Source organism: Oryzias melastigma, linkage group LG24 (genome assembly GCF_002922805.2).
Source record: "Oryzias melastigma strain HK-1 linkage group LG24, ASM292280v2, whole genome shotgun sequence".
NCBI lineage: Eukaryota > Metazoa > Chordata > Actinopteri > Beloniformes > Adrianichthyidae > Oryzias > Oryzias melastigma.
In genome coordinates, this window is record NC_050535.1 from 22303866 (window position 1) to 22331226 (window position 27361).

At 38.1% G+C, this 27361-nt stretch overlaps 2 protein-coding genes across 2 annotated transcripts; both read right to left on the minus strand.

Annotated features, from left to right (window-relative positions):
- Positions 1 to 254: 254 nt before the first annotated feature.
- Positions 255 to 4441, minus strand: slc25a47a (solute carrier family 25 member 47a). Its single transcript, XM_024262074.2, has 6 exons — positions 4082 to 4441; positions 3723 to 3766; positions 3569 to 3640; positions 2346 to 2525; positions 1152 to 1416; positions 255 to 1078 (listed from the first exon to the last, which is right to left on the minus strand). Exons 1-6 carry the CDS (start codon positions 4116 to 4118, stop codon positions 765 to 767), a joined length of 912 nt encoding a protein of 303 aa, XP_024117842.1. The 5' UTR covers positions 4119 to 4441; the 3' UTR covers positions 255 to 764.
- Positions 4442 to 5562: 1121 nt separating this feature from the next.
- On the minus strand, positions 5563 to 27361 carry LOC112139320 (TBC1 domain family, member 32; the record flags this gene model as incomplete). Its single annotated transcript, XM_024262072.1, is given in 22 exon segments — positions 5563 to 5782; positions 6612 to 6800; positions 7418 to 7558; positions 8418 to 8572; positions 9237 to 9352; positions 9937 to 10006; positions 10730 to 10813; positions 11464 to 11589; positions 11666 to 11759; positions 13453 to 13561; positions 14920 to 15042; positions 15775 to 15863; positions 16107 to 16226; positions 18053 to 18171; positions 19165 to 19252; positions 19636 to 19774; positions 20870 to 20925; positions 23381 to 23582; positions 24060 to 24187; positions 24286 to 24428; positions 26472 to 26561; positions 27224 to 27361. Coding segments are annotated over 22 exon segments (2633 nt in total), but the record flags the coding sequence as incomplete, so codon positions are not given.

Here is a 27361-nt window from a genome sequence, read left to right on the forward strand (position 1 = left end):
GGAGGGGTAGAAGAGTGGCAGGTTGCAGACCCCTGTCCTATACAGCCACAGTGTAAAACTCTTCACGATTCATTCAATTCCAGTAACAAGTTAAGAAGAAATAATAACATATTTAACTTTTTTTATCACCCCCCTGAGGCCTGAATTTATTTCCAGCTATGATGAAAAAAATAATAAAAATAAAAATCCGGTTTTTGCTTTCGGGTAGTAGTAAATTAAGCTAATTTTGCAGTTTAGTGCATCAATAGGGCTCAAAGGGCGTCTCTAATTAGTGTTTAATGAATCAAATATCCTAAAACTCATGCTTCTTCTTTTACTACATTAAAATGAATATAAAAAAACTTTTATTTTGAAAGGCACAAGAGATATTTAAATTCATTTTAAAAATAAATTACACAAAAAATTACATTCTGACATATAGCATAAACCACAAAGTCTGAAAGGAGAGTTTTCCATTTTTCTAAAGCAAATCCATGACAGCAAATTCACAAACTCTTATTTTGATAAGTATTTTCTCCTCATTTTTGTATGTAACACGATATTTGGGTCATCCATGATGACATAAACTGTAGATTTTTTGAGTCTTTTCTCAGAGAAAATGTACTTTAAAAGTTGGTCAGGTCTGCCACCTAGTGGTCAGATTGATCCTCAAAAGTCTTCAGCATAGCTGAAAATTCCCCTGAATATTTATGTAACATCAATAACAACTGTGCAAACAAACAGGTAAGCAGTCCTTGCAGAGAGACGAAGAATCTCTGCTGGTGTCATTCTAACCCCCAGGGAGGCGAGTCCACATTTTCCGGTGTGGTCGTGAGGAACCCGGTCAGAACCTCGTAGGTGAAGAACACCACCATGTTGACGGGAAAGGCGCGCAGACAGTTGATGCTTAAGCTTCTGAAGAAGACTCCAGCGCCTTCGGTTCTCAGGGTTTCAGTGAAGCAGTGGACGAAGCCTTTGTAGCGCTGCGTCCCGTGCACGCCGTCCATCTGCAGCCGAGCTTTGATCACGTCCATCGGCGTTGCTACGAACCAACCCGCCATTCCTGCTATCCCACCGGCCAGCATCACACCGGTCCAGTCTGGGAGCCAAACGTAGACGAAAGTGAGCTGAAGAATTTTAGCTGAAAACGAGGATGCTGGTTCTTCACTCACGTGGTTTTTTGTTGCTGCCGCCAGACATCCAGTCGTGGAGGGTGGTGTAGGTCAAAAAGTAGGTGGCGTAGGAAGGGCCGTCTCTCAGCGTGAGCGGCAGAGCTCCTCTGTACAGCCCCCTGAGGCCGTCCTCTTTGACGATGTGCAGAAGGCAGTGCACCGGACCCAGGTACTTCAGACCGGGCTTCTGGAGTCCTCGCTGCCTGGACTCTGTTTGACACTGCAGGCGCACTTTGACGATGTCCCCCGGCGACATGACGGACACCTGTGGGGGGAGGGGTCATCTGTACACCTTTCTGTGTGTCATCGATTGTATATGAGAACTGGACTGGGATCATGGGATGGCTTTTCTGGTAGCCAAAGAGCTCAAAGCTCCGCACCCATTTAAAATTAGGCTCAGTTCAGCAGTGAAAACACGAAAATCAGATTGAAACTGTAAAACTGAGGACTTAAAATGAAGATTCAGAAAAAAAAGAAAATTCAAAAACAGCAGCTGTGACTGATAGATCGTTTTTTTCGATCAGTAATTTTTACATTTATATTTTTTTTATTTCAAGTTTTCACTTTTTTCTTCAAATTTTCAAGATTCATTTCAAGTTTTCTGTTTTGCTTCATTTCGATTTTTTTTTAATTTTCTGCTTTTTTCACATTTTCAGAACTTTTTTTCAAATTTACAATGTCTTGTTCTCAAATTTTATTTTTTTTTCAGTTTTCAAATTTTCTATTTTTTTGAGTTTTCAAAATTTCTTTTTTTTCTCAGTTACAATGTCTATTTTTCAACGTTTCCATGTTTTTTTCGTTCACTTTAAGCTGATCCTGATTTGACCCCATAACTGTCAATCAGCGATTGGTCCTAATCGGTATGAATATTTTTTAATGGCAACCACTCTCACCAATCAGGAGTGAGCTTGTCAAGAATCTGTCAATAAAAAGCTTTGAACATTTGGACTGAATCTAGGTACTTTTATTATTTATCATTTGAAAAACTTACAATACACAAAAAATATGAAAAACATTTTTTGGACGAGCAAGAAGCTATCGGAAAAAGGAATCATTCTGACAAACTGAATGATAGCCGTCTCTCTATAGAAATCTACGTGATTTTGGCTTCTTGGAGCCAGGGGGGTCACTCAGTCCAGTTCTCATATACAGTTAATAGTTGGGAGTTTTGAGGTGAATGGTGTGCCCTCTTACCTGAGCCACGCCCCCTGCCAATCCTGACAGGAAGACCTCCATTTTTGTGTTTGCACCCCAATCGCCTCCGCGGGCCTGTCTCAGGCATTGCAGGCAGTTCCTGTATGTGCCAAAGACCACCGAGGAAGTCATGGAGACAGTGGTCAGAGGTAGAAGCATCCCCTTGAAGAAGCCAAAGACCTAAAATATAAATAAAGACATGAAAATAAGGAAACAAGAACTAATAACACAAACAGCTGAAATTAGCCTTTTTAGCTGGTAAATGAATTGATGCTGCTCTTAGTTAGTTTATCATAGTGGAATAAACACAGAACACACCAGAGAACTAGAAATGTTGCATTACCTGCAATAATACTAGTGTGAATGCTTTTAGCTGAAAGTAGTTGCTGAAAATGCAAAAGCTATTTGTAAAATGCTAAATTTGCTAAAAGATTGGAAAGAAGTATGAAAGAGTGCTGCAAATGACCTAAATATCTGAAAAATCTGTAGTAAAATTGATAACTGTACAAAAAAAGTAATGATGGAAAATCAACTCAAAGAAAGAGTTAATTATTGATACAATTTAGTGTTAAAAAACACTGTCAAGGTGTCAAAAACAACACTGAGATTGTCAGTTACGTAACAATATTACCGAGTTACAAAAGTTACACTTTCTATAGTGTAACTTTAACACTGGGCTGGTGAGAATTATATAAACACTTCTAAAGTGTTAAAACTGACTCTATGGGAGTTAAATTAACACTACTGATGTTGCTGTGTAGAGAGAGGAGAGAACAGGTGGAGGTGGAGTTAGAGAGGTGGAGGTTTGTCCTGGAAAGGAGAGGAATGAAGGTTAGCCGCAGTAAGACAGAGTACATGTGTGTGAATGAGAGGAACCAGAGTGACCAGGATGGATAGGATCAGGAATGAATACATCAGAGGGACAGCACATGTTAGAGGTTTTGGAGATAAAGTCAGAGAGGCCAGACTGAGATGGTTTGGACATGTTCAGAGGAGAGATAGTGAATATATTGGTAGAAGGATGCTGAGTCTAGAGCTGCCAGGAAAGAGGTCTAGAGGAAGACCAAAGAGGAGGTTTATGGATGCAGTGAATGAAGACATGAAAGTGGCTGGTGTTAGAGTGGAGGATGCTGAAGACAGGCTTAGATGGAGGGAACTGATTCGCTGTGGCGACCCCTGAAGGGAAAAGCCCAAAGGAAAAGAAGATAGACATATCTCTGTACCCCTTCCTTTGACAGTGTCTCCGCTGCACATTGACAGAATCCTGTGAACTGCTTCTGGGTTTGGATCCGGACCTGAGGGGAGGAAAGATCATACTATGAAAAAATAATAATTAAAAAAATACTTGGCCTGTGCAGACAGAACAGATCTTTACACCTTTACAGTGTCCAGCGGGTAACCCACAGCAACGCCACACGCTCCTGAGGGGGGGAACAGAGAAAAGCATCAGGACAGCAAAACATACAACCTCTAAATATAACGATTTCAAGGCAAAAATGCAGGTACAATATCTAAAACAAAGTTTTAAGACAAGTTAATCTGCGTAAACTACAAGGAAATTGTTTAATTACAACATTTACATTATAAGATTCAATAATTCATGCTGGTGTGGGGATGAGTACAGCGTGTTACATGTTTACATGACCTTCTCTGTATATAGCATTACTACAGCTGACAGTTTTGCGACCGAACCAGAGCGGTTTACGGCTAAAGGAAGAAAGCCGGGAGTCTTTTACCTGCCACCGATCCAGATACGAAATCCACAAAGTGCATGCTGTCCGCCGGCCAGTGTCCACGCCAGTGGACACACGGCGTTCTGTAACCTTCAATGCATCGCTGTTACGTGACAGTGCAGCGTCACAGAAAACCTAATGCGTCAACGGTGGCTCCGAAAAAACCCGAACATAGCCGAACGACAGCCGGAAAATTACCCGAGTACTATTTAAGACTGTGAAAAACTTCCCTTACTATTTTTTTGTAACGCAAACAGTTAATAGATTGTATATAAAACAAACGTAATGGTACAATTCTTAATCTTTTTGCTGTTTATTTGCCCCCCTCCGACCCTTTTCAAGGTGACGTCAGACAAAATGGCGACAGGGCCGGAAATGTGAATAGTGGCTTCCGGTTTTCAAATTTAGACCTTTAGAACGGCAAAGCTGGCAGCTGAGTGCTGTGTAACACAATTTTATGTAAATAATTAAAGGTAACCGTACCATTTTCAACAGAAAAATGTACAATATTTATTTGATGAATGTCCTGCTGAACAGTATTTTCATTTCCCGTCTTAGATCGTTCACAAATCAAAATACAAATTTGAATAACCCTTTAATATTTGAGATTCTATTGAAAATATCAAACTTTCATTTGAACAGATGTTATTCTAATGGATTCTATTTTGCTTGATTTTATTTGAACGTATTTTTGTGTGATCAGCTGATGGAAATTCGAGTTCGACACACGTAATAGACGCAGCCCAGATGCACATTGCTGATTGTTGGCTGTGCATAATTTAACTGCACCAAAGGATAAATTTAGTTGTTGTATTAAGAGGGACTTCTGAAACGACTTAAATGGTTTGACCAATCATGAAATTCAACTGTGGCACCTCAATTCAACCTGTAGGGGGCAGCACAGAGGCGGTTTTGACTATATTTTCAAGAATTAAACCAGTTTATTTTAATTTGTCAAAAAAATTGGCAATAGACAGCACTTTTAAAGTCCCATTTATACAATATCACAGCTAAAAAAAGTTGATTTAGGTTTGATTACCTTTTAAATAAAGCAATCTGCTCCCTGCACAAGATGTAGCAGTTTTTGTTGCAAACTCTGGCATCTATCTTCCGCTTTTACCCTGAGAGGACATTTGTTTGACCTGTTTTGTTGTGCGGTCCGCCAAAAACCTGGATGCAATTTTATCGTCCTTTCAAGTGTGGCGTGGATTTTGTGGGGGAGGGGGATTGAACCCGTTCAGGCCAAACCTCAAATATTGTTGGAATTGTGTTGATTCTGTAATTTCCCTTTCACCTTACCGATCAGAGTCCAGCAAAAGGCCGTATCCGGTCTCCCAGGCGTATAATGCCCAAGTCTGTATTAAGACGTTTAAAAATGAGAAGGTGATGCATCCGTGATGCCCTTACATCTGCTGGACGGGAACTCGCTCCATGTTTTTTGTTCAGCAGGAAAACTGCCTTCACAAGAACCAGCAATTCGAGGAGAAAGTTCATGTTCCCTTTATGGCAGTAAAGAGTGATACACCATTAATACTATATACAAAAATAGTGAAATCCTTCAAATTTCTTTAAAAACATTTGTTTTGCTCCTCAGGGTTTTAAAAAAGCTTTCATGGCAGTCAGAACATCACTTCTGTAGCTGCGTTCCAGACCCAGCATAAACTCCAGGTGGTCGCCGATCTTGAAACCTTGAATCGGCTCCTCCTGCAAGACGGAAAAAAGTAAGTAAGCAACATTTTTTTTGTTTTGTTGACACTTACATTAGAATCTGTGGAACCTAACAGTCATTTTAATATAGGGGAGGCTCCTAAAGTAACAATTACATTTTTTTATTTATTTTTAAAAAAGCGTTCCCAGTAGTGTTTTAATTTTGATTGTGAAGTTTTTAACCAAAATCCCACAACCTAAATGTCTTAAAAAGCAGTTTTTCATGTTGATCTCAAACATCTGTTTCCAAAATCTCCTCTGAGGGGGCGTGGCTTTTTTACTTAGATGTGTAACAAGCCTTAAATATCTTTACTCATGGGCTTTTTTTAATATTTTATCGTAATCTTTAAAAAAGGCATTTAGCTGTTATATTAGCACTATGCTAGCTCATTTGGGTAATTTAGCATCTACTGAGTTTTTTAGGTTATGTTAGAGTTTAGCTAGTATTTTGGCAACATGCTAGCTTTTTGGAATAATTTGGTTTACTGAGGAATTTTAGGCTATTTTAGAGTTTAGCTAGTACTTTAGCAGCATGCTAGCTTTTTTGACTAATTTGATTTACTAAGGAATTCCTGGCTATTTTAGAGTTTAGCTAGTATTAAAGCAACAAGCTAGCTTTTTTGTGCTTTTTTTTAGTTAATTTGGGATCTACTAAGGTTTTTTGGCCTTATTTAGAGTTAAGCTCTTTTTTAAGCAACAAAATAAAATTTTAAGCAACGAGCTAAATATTTTGTGTGTTTATATTGAGTGTTTATTTTAAAGCAGACTATTTTATTTTGAAATTCCAGCATGTTAATTTTTTTTTATTATTTTCAGTGTAGGTGACCTTCAGGAAGATCTGTAGCTCCTGGGACTGCGTGCGCTGCAGGATGTCCGGCTGCAGATGTCGGAGTATCGCCACGCACAGGTACACCTGGTAGTCGGGGCTGAAGAGCACACAGGTACAGAGGTAGAGGCAGATTTCACGCCAGTCCAGGTAGTTCCAGAAGCACTGAGTCAGCCAGTGGAGGCAAATCTGTAACGGAAACTTCACTCAAACATGATGCAACATTGTGGGTGTTTTTTTCCCCAGTAGCTACCCTGTTTGGAATAAAAATGAAATAATAATGAAATGACGCAATTTGGATTTGCAATAATAAATTTGTCTAATTGTGTTTAATTGTGAAATTGTGTTTTTTGCTTTTTACATTTCTAGAATTTCAATAAAGTTTTGAACATGTGTGTAATGGAAACACATTTAAGTCTTAGTCACATGCAGCAGCATGGAGGGGTTGACCCGTTCAGGTTCTGCAGGTTTTTGGTTGTCCAGCCTCGTGGAGGACCATAGAGAGGAGTGGCTACATCTTTAGAAGAACACAGGTGTGGAGGCTCATACGTACACTTTACAGGACCTCATGAAAATGGAATCCACCATTGCTGTGTGTGTGGTGAGTTTGTTAACGTAAGTTCCACCAGGAAATGGTTGAAATTGACATGGTCTTTTTATTATTGTTTTAATTTTTGGGAGCAATAAATATCAAACTAATAAAAATGGTGATTCTTCTCACTCACTATTAGTCATATCAAAGGGAATTTTAACGTATTTCATTAAGACTACCACAAGAACCCCACAGAAGTCTGCGCTTACGTTACCTGTGAAGGTGTAAATCCAGACATCCTGAAGGCAGAATGGACCAGAGGTAGCTCAGCTTTCAGCAGCATCTCCACATAGTGGGCTGTACACCAGTAGACTGGAGGGATTCCTGATCCGGCCACCTCTTGAGTTAAATGGTCCTAAAAAAATAAATGTTATCAATCTTTTTTCAAAGTAAGTTTGGCATTCAAACTGAGATAAATGTGGGAGTTCAGGTTGAGACTGAAAATAAAGAATGAGGTTCCTGTTTGTGTTAGCTTTTGATACCTCAGTTTTCCCCAAATTCCCAAAGTATTGTTTGTGGGTTTTCTATACCCCATTTTATCAAAACATTTCCCTCAAACTTAATTATAGTAAAACTGCCTCTTGACTTAGTTTTTCCAATCAAACATGAATAGATATCCCAAAGTCCCAGTTGAGTAACTGTATCTAATAGAGGCTAATGATTAAGATTACCAACAAGTAATCCTGTAATAAGTTTCTGAAGAAGTTCAAACAACTGGCTTTAAAAAGTGTTTTTTTCCTTAACTTTAAATTCCATTAATATAACAAAAGTTATGTCTGAATGTTCTCACTACTTATTGCTCTATATAAAGTGAAGAGGGGGGGTTCGGGTATACAATTACAAAATCCAGAGCCCTAGAAACTTCCCAGGGGTCTCACAAAAAACTAGTGTGCATTAATGCTCAGTAGAATAGCAAATAAAGACCACAATGCAATGTGTTTAAAAGGATTTCTCATTTGAAAAACATGTATTTATTTTTTTTAATAAATCTTCCAAGTTTTCATCATCAGAACACAGTGGCTTCATAGTCTTTGTAAAAGCTTAAGGTGCATTGGGTTTTGACTTCATTAAATGGTTGATGTCATATACGTCATAAAAGACTGAACATGTGACCAAGTGCGTTAAAATCCTGGGGTTTACGTAGTCTTTTAGGGGTTAGGGAGTCTGTATTAAAAAGCAGACTCAAACCAAACTGTGGTCTTTGCGTTACTCACACAAGCATGTATCCTTGCAGGCCAGATGAATGCAGACACGAGCAGGGAGGAGAGGCGGAGCAACAAACCCAAAGAGCGGTCCAAATCTCCACCCATAATGAGAAAGACTGAGGACGCCAGCCAGTCGTAACCTGGATAACTCTCCTGCTGAGTAACTGAAGTGCAGAGTTAGGGAACCTTAGAAATAACAGATTGGGCAGGACCAAGTACGTTTTGTTTAGTCACACCCCAGATACTTCCCGGTTTTCTGAGTCCTTTGACCCCCCAATAAACCAAGACACGTTTCAGAGTGGACTTTCATTGTGGCCAGTCTAAGGCACACCTGTGCAATAACTATGCTGTCTAATCAGCATTTTGATATGGCGCACCTGTGCAATGAATATGCTGTCTAATCAGCATTTTGATATGGCGCACCTGTGCAATAACTATGCTGTCTAATCAGCATTTTGATATGGCGCACCTGTGCAATAACTATGCCGTCTAATCAGCATTTTGATATGGCACACCTGTGCAATGAATATGCCGTCTAATCAGCAATTTTATATGGCACACCTGTGCAATAACTATGCTGTCTATTTAGCATTTTGATATGGTATGCCTGTGCAATAAATATGCTATCTGATAAGCATTTTGATATGGCACACCTTGGAGGTGGTAACTGTTGTAGTGAAACAGTTATCAATTAATGAGTAAAACATTACCAACATGTTCAGCAGCAGTGTCTTACACTACTTTGTTACAGCAAAAAGTAATATTGTGTAACAAGTTACTCCCAACCCTGATCATATGAGAGGCAGCAGCAGTTTGTCTGAAGGATACGAAGTCCTGAAGACAGGTTCCTCTGTTGTTTGGACAGGAAGCTCTTGATTTGCTTCAGTAGCAGAATCAGATGATGTCTGGCTTCTCCTCCAAGCAATTTAAGGTAGCTGCCATACCTGCAGGTGAAATAGAAAACTGACATCCTCCTCTTTTAAAATTCTACTTATGAACTTAATCCCTAATCCACATGAAGTGAGTCAAATGATCCACATTGAGTAGATTTTTAAATGGCTCCACTGTGTATTTTTTATTCTTCATTGAGGAGTTCTGGTAGGAAACACTGACTCTGCAATCTAACAAAAAAATGGAGATTTAACAATTTTACAAAGGCCGAGTGCTGGTAGTGCTAAAATGAAGCCCTTTCTAAAGAGATTTTTAAAAGGATGCTTCAAATGTTAAAAAAAAAAAAATCTTTGGAAAAAATGTTCACAAAGCAGCAAGAAGTCAGCTTAACACAAACCATAATGAAACAGGTTTAAAACTTAATTTTCATGCTGTGGCTTCAGGAACCATGTTGCATTGTACCTCTGCACAATGCAACATGCACTATAGTTTGCTTACAATTGAGTATGAATTATGGTTGGAGCACATCCTTGGTTTTTCCTTTTTCATTCCAATTTTTGACTCAGAAAGAGTCCAAAAACTTTTAGAAAACTCCAGAACCTGGAGTTAAGGACCAAGAAGAAATCCTTTTGCATACCTGAGACAGATGTCGACTCCCAGCTGTTCCACACGGGACAACTCCACATTCTTCACATCTTTGACCGCAGCTGTAAAACAGGCGTATTAAAAGAAGACGTGAGTATGAAACCAGATACTAGAGTGCACAACTGAGACATGAAACACAAAATGCTTCCCATTTATCCCTGTTGGTGTGCGTCTTTCCCTACAGGGAGAAACAACCACAAATCGTTATTCTGAGAAAACAACCTTTAGAGTTTTAATGGAGCCATTATCCTGATATTCACCAGAACATTTTGTTTACATATTAATCAAGCGTGGTATGTTACTGAAGAAATACATCATGGTATCTTACTGGCGACACTGTTGCCAGTAAAAGTGTCAGTGGCAACAGTGTTGGCGCTTTGTTATTATAAACTGGATAGGAAAAGTCTAACTGCATACTTTTAATTTTGTACGCATTTGGACAAAGGATATGCAAATAAACACACACCCAATCATATATATAATCATATATTCATGTTTACAAATCTCACTACTGCTCTTTTTACTGTCCATTTTCCAAACCCACTGAATCCTTAAAAGGCTCCAGTGAAATAAAGAACCTTTTAAAAGTTTTAGGTTGGTAATAAAAAGATCTGAACCGTTTCACCTAAATGACACAAATTTAAGTAGCAGATGTTCGTCTCAGTTCATCAAAACTATCAGAGCAAAGACCGACTGTGTTAACTTTGCTGATCCGCACAGTTCATTTTTGTTGTTTTCCTTTGACAACATAATCAAAATAAAACTAAGAAACAAATTCTGATGACCTTTGTACTGATCTGAGGAGAAGAAGCATTCTGTGGCAGAGTTGGATAGATGGACGACGACACTCTCCAGAAGGTCAGCCAGCACTGTAGAGAATAAAAACACAAGTCTAGCTTTACAGGAAGTTCAATATTTAAGGAGCCATTCCATGAAAAATGAACTTTTTGTGCTTTAAAGTGTATTATACTGTTCATGCCTCTCTATAAACAACCTCAAATCTGTATTTTGATCCATTTACGCATTTCTGAGTAATCATCTAAAAACTGCACTCACAAAAGCAGCCCCTCCCATACCCACGAAAAAGGGCGGGTTCTCACATGCTGATGTCACAAAGTGAGACAGCCCCTTTCAGGAAGTGTATAAAAAATATAAAAATGTTCTTTTACATCCTAAAAGTATTGTAAAAAGTGACTTTTTTGCACATTTTTCCTAAACTACAATACGTTCTGATACTGTAGCTGCTATATGTGAACTATTACATGTATTACCTGTCATACTTACAATATTGAAAAGAAAATCCAGAAAACAAATAACTTAGATAGTCCCAATAAGAGACAAAACAAGTATTAATACACTTATCTAAAAACAAAATAAAATTTAAAACAAAAGTCAGTTAAAAACAACTTTACATCAGAGCTGCTTCTGGTTTCTATTAAATTAACTAACAGTCTAAAGACTCAAAGGATGCGTCCTATCATTATCCCTCCGCTACTATGGAAAGAGTACTGAGCGTTACCGTTCCCAGTGAGGTTGTGGGACTCGGACATCATAGCTTTGCAGAACAGTTTCTGGCACTTTTTCAACCAACTCTCTTCACTCTCTGAGTCTTTGGAGGAAGTCAGAAAAGCACTTATCTCACAGCCTGCACAAAGACATGAAATACTCTCAGTCAAAAGGCAAAAATGAACCAAAGTGGAACATTTGACTGTCATTCTCACTTTGTGAGGTGTGGGGAATCTCTGGCGGGTCCAAGGTGTAGAAGTTAGGCACAGGGTAGGATAAGACCATGGGCCAGGGGTATGGCTGCTCTCCCTTAATAGAGTAAAGAAAAGTCCTGCTTAATTTTATCTGAGGAAAAAAGTTTGTCCAGTCAAAACTATTTTAAACCACCAAAACTACACTTCCTAGAGCCCCATCCCTTCATATTTGGTGTTATTGAAAAGCTCCAAATATCCTCTGTGGAACCAAAAGGAGTTAATTCAGTACTATGCAGTTCTTGGGAGATATTCAGGCTTAGAAATGTCATCTACAGATAACACATTTGCATTTCTAGTAGTCAGAAGAGTAGAAGACACACTAATAATTTTAAAAATTATGAACATTTTACTGTATTTTCCGGACTATAGTCGCTCCGGAGTATAAGTCGCAGGAGCCAAAAAATTCATAATAAAGAAGAAAAAAACATATTTCAACATAAAATTAAAAATAATAATAATAATGTCTTGATGAAAATGAGAAAAAATATCATAACATCCATGGGGAGAATGATTAGATTCTCAGCCATGTTTGTTTTGAACGTAACTTCTTCTTCTGCGTTTTTGTCAGCAGACAGCAGAAAATACTGATATACAAACCAACACCTCCCTCTAGTGGTTGATAGTGGAAAATACCGCTAAAAAGGCAACCAGTTGTTAGTGGGGAAAATAACAAATATATGAGCCAATTGATATCTAAAAAAAATCCTCCTGAGTATAAGTCGCACCCTGGCATGTCTATGAAAAAAGCGCAACTTATAGTCCGGAAAATACAGTAATTATTGAGAGAGATAACTCCTATCTTAAGAAACATTTTCTTTGTTCAGTTTCTCCATGTAGTCCTAGTCAAGTCCAAAGTCTCTGGATTTAATTAAGTCAAGACACCCGAGACAACGCACATTCAAGCGACAACTTCCACTGAAAATATGACGTAAATGTACACGTTTTGAGCTTCTGCATTCAAAACGTTTCTGTTCACATATGGTTATGCAAGTTTTTAAGAACCTTTTTAGGCTCTACATCCCAAACTTTGAACTTTGACCAATCAGGGATGCAGATTTGGTAGTGATATATAGATGGCGTCCCTTTTAATTTATGCCCGGCAGAAATTGTATGACAAAAAGTCTTTCATATATCAGAAACGAGCTGGGAAAGAAAAAGCTTGGAGCAAGATTCACCAAATTTGACATTTCGGACCAACGCTATCCCAACTGTAGGAGGCAGACATGCACTAGTAAGTAGAAAATAATACTCATAAGAAGAAGTCTCTGCTTTCCAGTGTGAACGCTATATGCGATGAACTGGACACCAAGAGAATAAGAAACACAGTTCTTTAAGGGAAAGGAATTTTTTTTCCCTGAAAAGCAAGAACAAAATGAAATAGTGTCCTGGTTCAAACCAAAGACCAAAGGGATTGGAACCTAAGTCAGGAAGACAGCTGACCCAGCCAAGATGACGCAGGAGTCAGCATCTCCATGCTAATGCTTCCTAACTAAGATCTAACTGTTGAAAAGAAACAAACAACACCCGCAAATCAAGACGACCAAGATCCAACCCCAAACTAAAATAACAAAACCCAGCAGTATAAGACTACTGAGGACAAAGAGAGGGAAAGGAGAAACCAAAGAAAAATGGCACATAGTCAACTCAGGCCCTGCTCCTGTAAAGCTTGCTCTGCTCTCGAGAGACGGCAGCACTGCAAACTGCAGTTTGCTCCAATTGTCTGGAAGCACCACAGAAACAAAACTGACCTCCTGAAGGGATCGAAGGGGGAGTCTCCTTTCAGATGGACCTCCTACGACGCCAACGCGGACCAGGACATGATTCCTCTCCACAGACAGACCGTCTACAATAACCGCCCTGAAAAGTCAAGAAAATAAATCATTTCCTTAAACATGTGACATACAGGAGAGTGTAGCCCCTATTATATAAGAGTTGTGAAAGAAAAACAAATATTTTACTGACTTTTATTGTAAACCTAAAAAAATATTTAAAAAAAATAAAATAAAATTAACAGAAAAAAATGTTGAGATTACATGTGGATAGATTTGAAGTCATTATATGACACGGTTAGTCATAAATAATTCCTCTACACTTCTATAACTCTTTTAAAACAAATATTTTGTATGTCATTTAGTCATTTGAAAACCTTTAAACATAAGTTTCCTAATTTGCAATTTTATTGGGACATTTTCTTCTAGAATCTCAAAAATTTACCATCAATGTCAGTTTGAGAGAATCTGTCAAATAAATGAATATGCAACCTTGGAGCCAGTAGGCACTATATACTTTTTATTGAGGCATTTGATTGGCCAGATTTTAACTTGAATCGTCTGCATGGTAACAGCAAAATAAATAAATAAAATACATTATCAATAACATGTTAAACAAGAGATACCTGATCAAGAAAAGTCAAGAAAGAAATGATTACTCTGAATAATAGAACAACTGAGTAATAATCGTTTATTTCTTTATACAAGTTTGTGGGATTTTGGCTTGTGGGGGGAGGGGTCGCTCGGTCCAGTTCTTATTTACAGTCAGTGGCTGAGATTAGCTTTAGCATCCCTGTGACCCTAAAATATGAATAAGTAGTTTTGGAAAATTGATAAAAATGTGCTAAATTAAAGGTTAGCGCTCTTGCCTCACAGCGAGAAGGCCCCGGTTCAAATCCCGGCTGGGACCTTTCTGTGTGGAGTTTGCATGTTCTCCCCGTGCATGCGTGGGTTTTCACCGGGGACTCCGGCTTCCTCCCACCGTCCAAAAACATGCTTCATAGGTTAATTGGTGACTCTAAATTGCCCCTAGGTGTGAATGTGAGAGTGAATGGGTGTGTGATTGAGGCCCTGAGACAGACTGGAGACCTGTCCAGGGTGTACCCCGCCTTCGCCCATCAGTAGCCGGGATAGGCTCCGGCACCCCGCGACCCCGAAAGGGACAAAGCGGTCAAGAAGATGGATGGATGGATGTGCTAAATTAAAAGAAGATGATGGTATTCGTCTCTGAGTGTCGGTTAAATTTAAAATTACAACCTTAAAATTTACATCTACAGTCCATAATTGTAAAAAATATCATTACAGCCAACCACCAACAGATATTTTTCTGCAAAAAAGAGAATGATGTGGTCTCTTTTTAATCTTATAAGGTAAAGTATGATTTTTTTTATTGCTAGGCAATTTCAGTTTTTCATTTCAAGTTCTTGACAATCAAAACTTGTTTACCCTTCATTAATGTCAGGGTTGGTGATGTTGTCCCTCTGACTCTGCAGCAGCATGGAGCAGATGTTGTACTGGTTCTCCAGCAGCAGGAAGGAGTCCAGACTGCAGCAAAGCACATTAAGCAGTCTGCAGAAAAACACAAACATAAACAAAGACGTTAGCATAAACTGCAGCTGGTCATGGATGAAGAGGAATTGATGGATGGATCAGGATGTTTGAGTCTTTTTGAAACATATTGATTAACCTGGAGCAGGGACAGGAAACTCCAAGCCTGCTCTGATTGGCCGAACACACCTGAACCAGGTAATCAATCATGAGTAGGGCTTGGATATCTGGAAATCATGCAGACACATTGGCCCTTGAGGCCTGACCTCGATCATCTTGACCTTTGTTTGAACTTTAGGGGAGTAGGGAAAAATTGATTCTGCGATATTTTGTAATATTTTGTTTGATGATACTTGAATTGATGTAAAATGTAGACTGATGACATTTAATTAATTCTTTATAAGCCTCCTTCAGTATCTTACTTTTGTTTTTTGACTTTGACATGTGCTAGTGTGTAATACATCTCCGATTATCCAGGTTTAGTCCTAGTAGTTAAAATCTGAAATAGAAGCTAAACTACTTTTCATTTGATTCTTGGATCCACTCAGACGCACTCAGCTTTCATTCTGATCCAGAGAAATCCTTTCATCACCTTTTCAGTGCTGCATAATCACAGCATAAAGAAGCATGTGAGCTGGGTAAAGCCAGAGCTGCAGCGGAGCATGTGTGCAGTCAACAGGTGCTAATCTGTTAATCACTACTTTGCTGCTGATGTGAAGTAATATGGAGAAATGAAGGAAAAATCAATCTCACCGCAAACCAAAAGTGTGAGACTGCTCATAGTGGAACAGGGAATGGATCTTCACGTCTGAATTCACAGCAATCAGCCTGTCAATCAAGTCCTGCGGAGCCAAAGGAGAGCTGTGAAAAACAACGCGCAGACGGAAAACAGGGAGGAAGTGTGCGGCATGTGAGGGGGAAGCCGCGCATCAGCCTCACAGTAATGGGAGTTTAGTGGAGGGCCCATGTGAAGTAAAACAAATGTGTAGAAGGTGCTGAGAACCAAACCAAAGCACAAACCTGCCCTCATGTGGCTGGAAAAACAACTGCAGGGAGTCATGGGAGGCACACAGAAACACACTCACTGGTATGGAGGAGGGCATTTCTCTCAGGGAGTATTCACTTTTGTTGGGTAAAGGCTGTTGGTACAGGAGCTCCCACACCGACTGAGAGGATGATAGGAGGTTCACCAAGGACAAGAAGGGCTATTCAGGAAGAAAAAAGAAAACACTACTTTAGAAACTGTAAAATGGGAAAGCTTAGAAACAAAACTGTTGAACAATTCCATTGAGCTGAACAAGTGAATCTATAGACCTCTTAAAGTGACGTCATAGTCCTCCATTTTGGGAGTCAAGCACATATTGTTTTAATTCATCTGACAGGTAAAATCAGATACTTTAGTGTAGAGAAATAGCTATCAAATGTCACCATGGCACACATGTGTTGGTTGTCACAACAGGAAAAACTCCAAATTTAATCATCTAATTTGACTGATTTCTGTGGGACGAAGACAGAAAACAACGATGAATCCCTCAGCTGACTCTGAAGTGGACACCGCGGGGATCGAAACCAGGGCTCCTGCGTGCCAGCCCAACACCTAGCCCACTGAGCCACCCAGCCTTCTTATTATCCATAACTATAGTAAAAAATAACAGTTTTAAAGTTTTAAAATTTGGCATTCTGCTAGCTATTTTAAATGTTTTGGCATTTATTAAGATTGTTAGGCTATTTTGGAGTTTAGCTAATATTTCAGCTACATGCTAGCTGTTTTGGCTAATTTAGGCTTTTTTTTAGTTTTTTAGAATATTTTGAAGTTTAGCTATTTTCAGAAACATTTTTTTTTTTAGTTTTTGGGGTAATTTGGGATTTATAATGTTAATATTTTAACTGGCTATTAGCTTCAGCGTTTTCAGTTATCAGCTTCAGCGTGTTCTGCTATCAACGTCAGCGTTTTCAGCTACCAACTTCAGCGTTTTTAGCTATGAACTTCAACGTTTTCAGCTATCAGCTTTAGCGATTTCAGCTAACAGCTTCACCATTTTCTGCTATCAGCTTCAGCGTTTTCAGCTATCAACGTCAGCGTTTTCAGCTACCAACTTCAGCGCTTTCAGCTATCAACTTTAGCGTTTTCAGCTATCAACTTCAACGTTTTCAGCTACCAACTTCAGCGTTTTCAGCTACCAGCTTCAGCGTTTTCAGCTATCAACTTCAACGTTTTCAGCTACCAACTTCAGCGTTTTCAGCTATCAACTTCAGCGTTTTCAGCTACCAACTTCAGCATTTTCAGCTATCAACTTTAGCGTTTTCAGCTATCAACTTCAATGTTTTCAGCTATCAACTTCAACGTTTTCAGCTATCAGCTTCAGCGTTTTCAGCTGTCAACTTCAACGTTTTCAGCTATCAACTTCAATGTTTTCAGCTATCAACTTCAACGTTTTCAGCTACCAACTTCAGCGTTTTCAGCTATCAACTTTAGTGTTTTCAGTTATCAACTTCAATGTTTTCAGCTATCAGCTTCAGCAATTTCAGCTATTAGCTTCAGCATTTTCAGCTAGCAGCTTTAGTGATTTCAGTTTTTCTTTTTTTTTAACGATAATCAGATAATGGAAAACACGCAAACTTTTCCAAAAAACATGCAAATGTGAGGAAACAGAGCCTTAACTCTGTCAGTCTCTGTTTTCTTCACCCGCTCCATCTGGATGTCAAATTATTATTGCATAATTAATGCCCATTGCATTGTTGTAATCTGAATGGTTTTTGTATTTTGTCAATGTATAGAAATGAATCTTAGTAAAATGTAATCCATTCATTTTCTCTTCCTATCGGCCTTGCCCCTCTGTCGGCAACCAGACAGTGATTTTGAAAGGAAAGCCAAGCCTTAATATTTTATTAAATACGGAATATACTGTTATCCATGTCAGTCATTATTTATTTTTTATTTTTTGCACAAAGTCCTTGTACCTAAACAGTAAATATCAAGAACTGGAGATAAAGTAAAAATCATAGAACATTTCCATAAAGGAGACTGTACCTTGAGGCAGCTTCTGTCAATGGGATCCATAGATGTCGGTTTGGGAACAGCCAACTGCAAATCATCACTGCCACATTCTAGAGCAGACCACAGCTGCACCAGCAGCTCCTGAATAAAACCTGCAGGCCATCAGAATCCAAGTTAGAGTCAAGAACAGGATCTGTTACTGTGAAATTCAGCTGTGAAAACTTCTCCAACTTCTTAACACATGATGGGTACGTCCTCATTTCATACAGGCGTAGATCGTTTTTCCCTAAATGCTCAGCACCATATGTCAGATAAAAGTAAAACTTGTTTAAACTTGTCACTTGGACTGGTGTTTTTGTGCCAAGAGTTCAACTCAGATAGAAACAGTGCAGAATAAGATCTAGATTCATGAAGGATTCAAGAACACTCTGTCAATGTTCTTCATCATTGGTCAATGAGACATGTCATGCTAAAAATAAGCTTGTAAAACAAAAAGGAGATGGACAAAGTATGAGAATATTGCTCCGTTGGAACACTGCTATTCCAGTTATCCTAATCAGAAAGTGCTAAGAATTAGGGCTGCCACAATTGGTCGACAAATCAACGACTAATATACTATTAAAACAGTCAACGACTAATTTAATCATCGATTAGTCGTTACTTTGTATTATATGGAGTCAGAGTGTAGTAAAGTTGAAAGTTATAATGACATTCTGCTAGCTTTTTGGAATATTTTGGTATTCATTAAGGTTTTTTGGGCTAATTTTAGCTAATATTTCAGCCGCATGCTAGCTATTTCGGCTAATATAGCACTTTTTTCATTTTTTTTAGGCTATTTTGGAGTTTAGCTAATATTTCGGCTTCATGCTAGTTTTTTTTTGTTGCTAATTTAGGATTTTTTTTGTTTTTTAGGTTATTTTGGAGTTTAGCTAATATTATAGCTACATGCTAGCTGTTTTGGCTAATTTAGGATTTTTCTCAGTTTAATCTGAAAAAAATAATCAGTGATTAGTCAACTATTAAAATAATCGTTTGTGGCAGGGCTTACCCAAAAGTAACTGGTAACTCTCTGTTCACAAACAGCAACTGCTAATAGCTCCTTCTACAGTCCAAACCTGTAAACATGTCTGCATGACTGTGGATACCTGAATCCCGTAGAGCTACGATGCCTGGAGCAGTTGATGCCACCTGTGTCACCATCACACCATATCCAAACTTCTCACAGCGGCTCACCTTAAAGAAACACAGAAAACATTCAGATCCTCACAAACGTGTGGCATCTATGTGTTCATACGGTGAAATGTAGATGCAATGGAGAAAAGAACCCAATGTGTAGAGATAGTTGTCACACTTAAATATGTCATTAGATTGTTCAAATTAAAGTAAGTCTTTTTTACTGCAGGATAAGACTTCATAATATAATAAATCTATGAGTGAAAAAATAGCCAACTTTGATCTTTCTTCTGGTAAAAACAAAACTCCTAAATAAAATCTGGATATTTAACAGATTCAGATTTGTTGACAGGTTTTGGTTTTATTCTAACAGCTACTTTTAGATTGAAGGAGTTATTTTTGATGATCCACCTTTATTGGATTGTAAGGAAAGGAACCCGCACCTGCAGTTTTTTGGTGAAGCGAGAGAACATGTAGGAGACGCACTGAGTCAGGGCTCCGGTCTGCTGGAGCAGCAGCAGACCTCGAGGAGTCGCTGCAAAGCTCAGCAGGCTGTCCAACAGAGTTTCCTCCCAAATGAGCCTAAAGAGAAAAAATCAGGTGTTTTTATTAACTTTTAAGTTTAAAAAAATATAAAAAGACACTATTCTGTATAAGTTTTATGGCACGAAATCTCCAAAATAAGCATTAAAAGGCAGTACAATTATTTAATAGTGAAATTGATTATTTTTACTGCAGAGAATAAATTTTCAAAATCTGTTAGCATCTGTTAACGTGTCCCTAACCAGTGACTAAATATGTAGATCATTTTTATATATTTTATTAGGCTGTAAGTATTAAAGAGACATGACACTAAAATCTATAGTATTTAAAGGTAATAAGGAATTTAAATTCCTGCTGAACGATGAAAACTTTGTGTTTTCTTAGCCTTTTCTGATCATTCAGCAGTATTATTTCACTTTATTTTGTCATTGAGAATTGTCCCCAAACCTGCTCCCCTCAGATGGATGCAACGTTAGTTTTGTTTCACCTTTCATGTTTGTTCAAAAACACCAAAGGCACTGGTAATGCTACGCCTGCTTTAGCCGGTTGGGGTTCGATTCCCTACAGTGTACAAAAAATATTTTGACTTTCAAACATGAAAGGTGTTACTTTGCCTTTATTTGAAAAGTTACTTTTTTTTTTTTTTTTAACACATGGCAACCAACCGGGAATTTGTGCTACCAGAGACTGCCTTTCCAGGGTTTTCCATCCATGTACATGCGTGTGGTCGTCAGCCAGGAAAGCTGCCTCAGTAGCAGCAGTTTCCTCTTTAAGTGTTCATTTGCATGAGTATCACTTCCTGAATCGCATTCCACTAAAGATAGGTCAGAGAGCGGTTCCTGGTCCCGGACCAGTTTAGTTCTCAATTGGGATTTTGACTTCTTGGAGCCAGCAGGTACTTCCTGTTTAGAGCATCAGGGGGGGAGGAGTCATGCTGTCCAGATCAGAGTTGTCATATACAATCAGAGTGGCAAACACTAGAAAAATCCTCTTCAAACTTCAAAGAATGTGTTGCAAATCTTTGTGCGTTTAGAAGATTGTACAACTGCATTAAATAGTTTTATGCATTACAACTGCATTACAACTCCTCTGTCTTTGTGGACACTTCAGATCTGAATGTGTGTGTGGACTCACTCATCAGTCATCTCATGCGAGGAGGTTTCAGATGTCCTCTCTGGTAAAGAGCTGGTCTAAAAAAAAAAAACACAAAAGATGAAGTTTATTGCAATAGTAAATATAAAACAAACAATATCTTCTTTTTCTGTCATTTGGTTGAACAAAACTTATTATTTTAAGGTTGTTCCAACAATTTTTGATAACTTTTGAGTAATATATTATATGCTGGTCTTACTTTTTCTTTTCAATTTTTGGAAATAGTCATTTTAACCACTTTTTATTTTTGAAGAGTTTGACCATTTTAGTATCTTTTTTTTTGTTAAAGCAGTTAAAGCCTAAAGTAGCAGTAAACACGAGACTGGAAATCTGGCAACATTTTAACTTTATACCAAACAAAAAACTGCTGTGAAGTCCAAGCAACCATGCTCGTCTTGAGCCGATGAACTCCTGTTTTTATTTAAAAGTAAGTTTCTTATCCTTCCTAACAACCAATGCTTAAATCTTTACAACACCCACATGCATTGGATAATATATTTAGGTACTCAGCTTAAACTTTGTTTGTTTTTTAAACAAACTTGAAATTAATATTCTTTTAACAAGAGATTGTACAAGATTTAAAAAGTCAAACTTGATGAAGGTTTTCTGCAACTTTAAATATTCAGATTCAGCTGATACCATTTAAAAAAAATCATTTTACACACAATAAATTTCTAAATGCTGCCTGTTGATTGTTTTTTTGATAAAGACAGTAACATTTGCTATAACCCACACCAAACACTATTCTAATAGAGAGAACACAGAATGTTTCACAGGGGTCCACAAATAACAAGCTACAGGTAGGATTATAGATGATTTAAGGCAGTAAAACTCACAACACACTTTATCCACTTTTCTCAGACAGACAATAAACGTTTACAAACTTTTATCTCTCAAAATTCAAACCTTCATAAAAAAGTCCACTTTTATAGAATTAAAACAAGGATCTATTTGTAATCAAAGATTTGCGTAAAATTGGAAAGGTGAACGTGTTCTGTTTAGGAGATTGATTGACAATAATTAACAGCCAATCAGAATGCAGAACACAGTGTGCTGTTAAAAAGAGCAAGCAAAAACATTGGACTGAAAACAAACAAGCAAAAAGTGAACTAAGATATATATATATATACTCCTGTACATGAGTAGGACAAGGTTTTTGGCGTTATTGTGGAAAGACGATGGCTAGAATTGAAAATAAACTTTTATGTGAAGACACTGCTAAAGTTTAGTATGTGAATATATGAAGTTGAGAAGTAAAATTGCTCATTGTGATATTTTCTACTAGGTTTTATTGTAATGTTTCCTTCAGAAAAACACTAGTCTATCGTTCTAGATACAGAAAACATACATATTTTTTAAGTTTACAGAAAAATGACAATTTTGGGATAAAAACCAATAAAGGAAGAGTTAGTTCATCTCATAATTTCTGTCAGTTTCCACTGAATTTTAGTCGACTCCAGTTGGGTTGTGATTCTTGCTAACTTCTATGGAATAACTGTTGCTGTAATTCCAAGCTTTTACTCTAGATGGCGCTCTCCAGCTGGAAGGCACAATAGTATCTCAACAGGACAGATTCCTTCAGTTTACAGAACTCATCAACGTCCAAAATGTAGAATCAAGAGGGTTCAATTTGAAACGGTGGCTGAATTGAAAAAAATGCCTTGATCTCAATGGGTCTACCTGATTAAATAAAGGTTAAATAAAAAAAATGATTTACATTACAGTGCTAGCTCAAGAAAGTAAAGATAATTTCCCAAAAACCTTTGGAGTCCTAGAATCAAACAGTTTCATGTTGATTTGGACTGTTCATCTTCTGTTTATCTTCCACCACAAGCTGTACCTCTGCAGATACGTTCACATCGAGGCCGTTCTGACAGATGTTCTGATCCAAAACCTTGATTAGGAGGACTCTAATGCTCGGTCAGCCTCAATGTACGAGGGGCCTCTGGTCACATGTAAGATGGCGCCAGAATCGATCTCTATCTAGAAGCTGAAATTTCGTTACTCTAGCCATTCAAAAATGGTTCAAAATGGTTACTTTAAAAAATATTTCCTTAAATGAGTTTAGAAAAATAATGTGAGTTTATAAATTTATTCAATGTATGTTTAGGTCAACCAAGCGTTAGCATTAGCCATCCTATGGGAAATTCTATTAAACATTAGCATCAAGTTAGCGGACTTTAGCTTAATATGCTAAATCAATCTATACTTTTATGAATTGATTATTGATCTGTTAAGCTTAAATTACTTCAAATCAATTAATTAATTTTATCAGCCCTAAAGTAGATAAAGTGAGAAATATGCTCACAAAGCAAACAAAGCATGACAAACTTTCACAGCACTGCAACTAATCCTTAGACAGTCTATTGAATAATGCAGAAACCAGATGGAGATGCAAAGATTGGTAACTAACCGTTTAACGTTCTCGAGATAAACACATTTTTTAATATTTTGATAGAAAAAAAAATATTTATGGAACATTTGTGCAGGTACCTTTCTCCATGCAGACGCTATGGCTTTATGAAGGCCGTAGGGCTCGAGGACCTGCAGGCCCTCGCAGGTGTTGTACATCTGCCAGCACACGAAGATGAAAGCTCCACACACCGAATGTGACACGGCTGATCCGCTCAACGATGGCAGTCCGTTACCCAGCAGCCTGAGGGTGAACTGTGCGATGATATGAGCAGCACAGGCTCTGTGGATGTCAGAAAATACAGAGAAATGTGCTGAAAAGTGGTAAAAGAGCCTTTTTTACCATACACACTTAAATCTTTTAATCATTTTCTTTTCAAGCTTTACTAATATTTAAAAATAGAAATTTACAATTTACATGATAGCGATCAGATCTGAATTTTTTTTTGTCAATTGTCAATGATACATGTCTTAAGCTACAAGGATTAATTCCTATATTTCTTACATTGAAATAAACAAGCAGACGGTGTTTAGGGTCAAACAGCAGGATCTAAAACCAGCGAAAGACTCTTTCATACCCTTAAAAAAATATGCTTTTTGGAGAGATTTCATTCATCAGAACGTTTTTTCTTAGTTAGGAGCATGGGAGCTCTAATCGGTCGCTCCACAGAGCCAGAAGGATTCGTTTTGCATTTTTAACTCCACAATAAAGTTGTCAAGGCTACCTGAGAAAGTCTGCTTCTTCCCATCAAAACCTCACCTCTCCCCCTGGGGCCCAGCAATGTTTTCCTCATATAGGAAGAGGGCTAATCCTCGGTCGGTGTTTGCAATGCGAGCCAGAATGTCTGCAATAAGAGTCAGTGTGGCTGCCGGGGATTTCAGCGTGCTCTGTAAACAAATAAACAATCCTGTCTGTTAAAGCATCATTGATGGAGAGTATGTTCCCGCTGTGAGAACTTCCCGATCCACAGGCAGTCTTCTCTTACCTGTTGTCCGCTCTGTAGAGCGACCACGGGAGCCAGCAGCTTCTCCATGACAGCGGTCTGGTGGAGGCATTCAGCCGCGCAGTCCGGCTGCTCACACAACATCCACAGCAGCTCCATCACCAAACCGCCGGGTGACAACGAGTCTGAGACAAAGACCTCACAAGGTTAGAACATTTTTACAGACACCTGCTGGTTTAAAGTGTTTCTGAAGAACTTCAAAGACGTTTTAGAAAGGAGCTTCCGCTTTGACCTGCATTCTGAAGCTCTGGAGCCACATGTGGCTCTTTGGCTTTGAAGAAAAATGCAAACGGTTTGTATAAATGGGTTTATTCACTAAATGTTTAAATTATGTTTAGATTTTTCAAGTGAGGTGCTCTTATATTTATAAAGTAACATTTTTGTAATACTGCAGACACTACAGTAAATCAAGAGGGTTTGTGTCCACAAAAATTATTTTTTTTCGTCATTAAAAGAATAAAGCTCATTGAGATTTTCTGTTGCACAACAATTGAGTTGCTAGTCTGTGACATAATTATAATTATAGATTAAAGAAAAAATAATTCCGAGCCAATGTTGTCATGTTCATATTTGATAGTAAATGATTAAAAGGGATGAAGATTCATAACAACAGAAAAACACGACTGTTTTTTTTTTCCTTTTTAACTTAAGTAAATCTGATACAGCTGAAGAATTTGGTTTTAAAAAATAGAAATTGTTTCAAGTTAATAAAAGTTTCTGGTAGGAATTTCCAAAATGTTGACACATTTGGTCATTTTGGTCTGCTTTCACACTTCATTATCGAGAGTGGACCAAACCCCTTTAAAATGCTGCACAGTTACAACATCTACTCCTAAAACAAGCCGTTAACCCATTAACTGTATAAGAGAACTGGACTGAGCGAGTGTGACGTCACTCAAAGAAAACGGTTTACTCCAACCTAAAGCAAACTGAAGCCGATTCAGACGCCATTTTTCAGTGATCCAGACGCCGCCATTTGGAGCCAGATGACATTATTAAAGGTTAACCAAACAGGGAAGTTGGAGGCTGACTCCGCCCACAGTCAAAATTTGAGAATCCAGTCAGAGGGTGGGGCAGGGGAACGGGACTGTTATCATTACTGGAACTGCAGATCATGACTGGAGCCACTTTTATTTTCAATTTTCATCAATGACCTTCCTAATTCCTGTTCAAACTGTAACATCCATCTCTATGCCGATGATACAATCACCAAACCTCACTGACATTAACAATTGCTTACAGCATGACTTTGACTCAGTTCAACTTTGGCTTATTTCAAATAAGCTCACCCAAGTGGTTTAAATCTTAATCTTTATTTTTTGGACTACTATCCCCAGGAGGAAACAAAATCTTTTAAATATGTTGGTGTGTGGTTTGAACCTAATTTATCTTTCCAAACTCATATTCAATGAATCACCAGTAAATTTAGTTACTTTAGTTACCCAAACCCTAAATCAACTCTTTTTGGCTCTTTACATCTACAAATGGGACTTTAAAAGTACTGCCTTTTTGCTTTTTGACTCATTCAAATAAACGATTTGACAAAGTGAAAATTGAATCAATACGAACATTTCATGATGTCTATTTGTGACTCCACTGTGATGAAAATGTGGATGGTTTGTAAAAAAAAAAAAAAAAAAAGATACATTTAATCTCTACACCTTTTCTTTTTTTTCTTTTTTTGCAAAAATTGTTCGACCGCAATGCATTGTGGTCTATATTTGCTAATGTAGTGAGCATTGATGAACGCTACTTTTTCGCAAAGACTTCTGGAAAATTACTAGTGCACTTGATTTTGGTTCTTTAGAGCTAACCTTCTTATTCATTCAAGGCATTAAGATATTATGCTAGTTGGCATTGCACTTTGTGCACATTCTTTCATAAGAATAACCCTAGAGGTTTCCGCAGAGGATTCGAAATTCATTTGAAAAATCCTGATGCGATCCCTCATCTATTCCAGAGAAATGCAACATTGAATCACAGTTACAATGTAACTCATAAAAGCTCAATAAAGTCTTTGAAGACACAATTTAACTTCCTGATTGGTCCAAAGATATAGTGGAGTTTTAAGGGGAAAACACGGGTTGCTTCCTGATTCCAGACAGAAGCTGAGGAGAACTGAGGTCACCGGCGGTGTTTATGTCTGTGTGTGAGAGCGTGGGCCACACCTGAGTGTGAGGCATCGCTGTGCAGAGGCTTGGGGTGGTGATACATGATGTTTATGAGGATGACTAGCAGATCTGTCAGAGTGACTGGCTCTGAAACACAAATGTAGCCGGTTATTATCCAGACACAAACATGAATTCTGAGAGGAAAAACAGCTTCAATGGACATTTGTATTCATCCGAAACATGGTTTCAGGTTGAGGATAAGTCATAAAATCCAAGAAAAGATATCTAATCTTACAGTTTTAACAATAAAATTGTCCCGTAAAAAATTAAAGCTGCTGTCAACGAAAACTGGCTGAGGAATGTCATTAAAACGGCAATAAGTGACACATGATGACACACGAGGGTGGTGCAATTAATGACATAAGAGTCTGGATTCAGACAGAGAACACCTTTGATGGGTAAAGACTGATACGTGTGGGGGAGTGGCGTGTTACACGTGTGTACTGATCAGTTTCCTGATGGAGATTATGTGCTGTAAAGATGGGGGGGATTGTTTTTCTGTGGAGTTACTATGACAGACGAAATCATTACAGGACAATAAAACACTCCTTAAGTGGTGACACTTTAAGACAAAATTTTTAATATTCTGTAACTTTTCAACTGTTAACACGATCAATGTAATTCCAGTAGATTGTAAAGGAGAAAAGCGGCGTGAGCTCACGCCGCTTTTCTCCTTTACAATCTACTGGAATTACATTGATCGTGCTAACAATTAAAAAGTAAAGTGTGTAAAATTCCAAGAATCAAACCTTTGTGCTTCCTGATTCTGATGGGAAACAGCTTTCTTCCGTTGGAATATACGATCAGTTTCCCCAGAACACTCACAGAGTGGACAAAGAGGGCAAAATCCAGCTCCTTTCCGGAGTAAACACTGCTCTGTGATGCGC

Excerpts from the sequence above, each read along its gene's own strand:
- slc25a47a (XM_024262074.2), bottom strand. The coding sequence starts at position 4,118 with ATGCACTTTGTGGATTTCGTATCTGGATCGGTGGCAG. Across the intron at positions 3,641-3,722 it reads ACCCGCTGGACACTGTAAAG|GTCCGGATCCAAACCCAGAA; the intron begins GTGTAAAGATCT and ends TCCTCCCCTCAG. Across the intron at positions 1,079-1,151 it reads CGGCAGCAACAAAAAACCAC|ACTGGACCGGTGTGATGCTG; the intron begins GTGAGTGAAGAA and ends TTTGGCTCCCAG.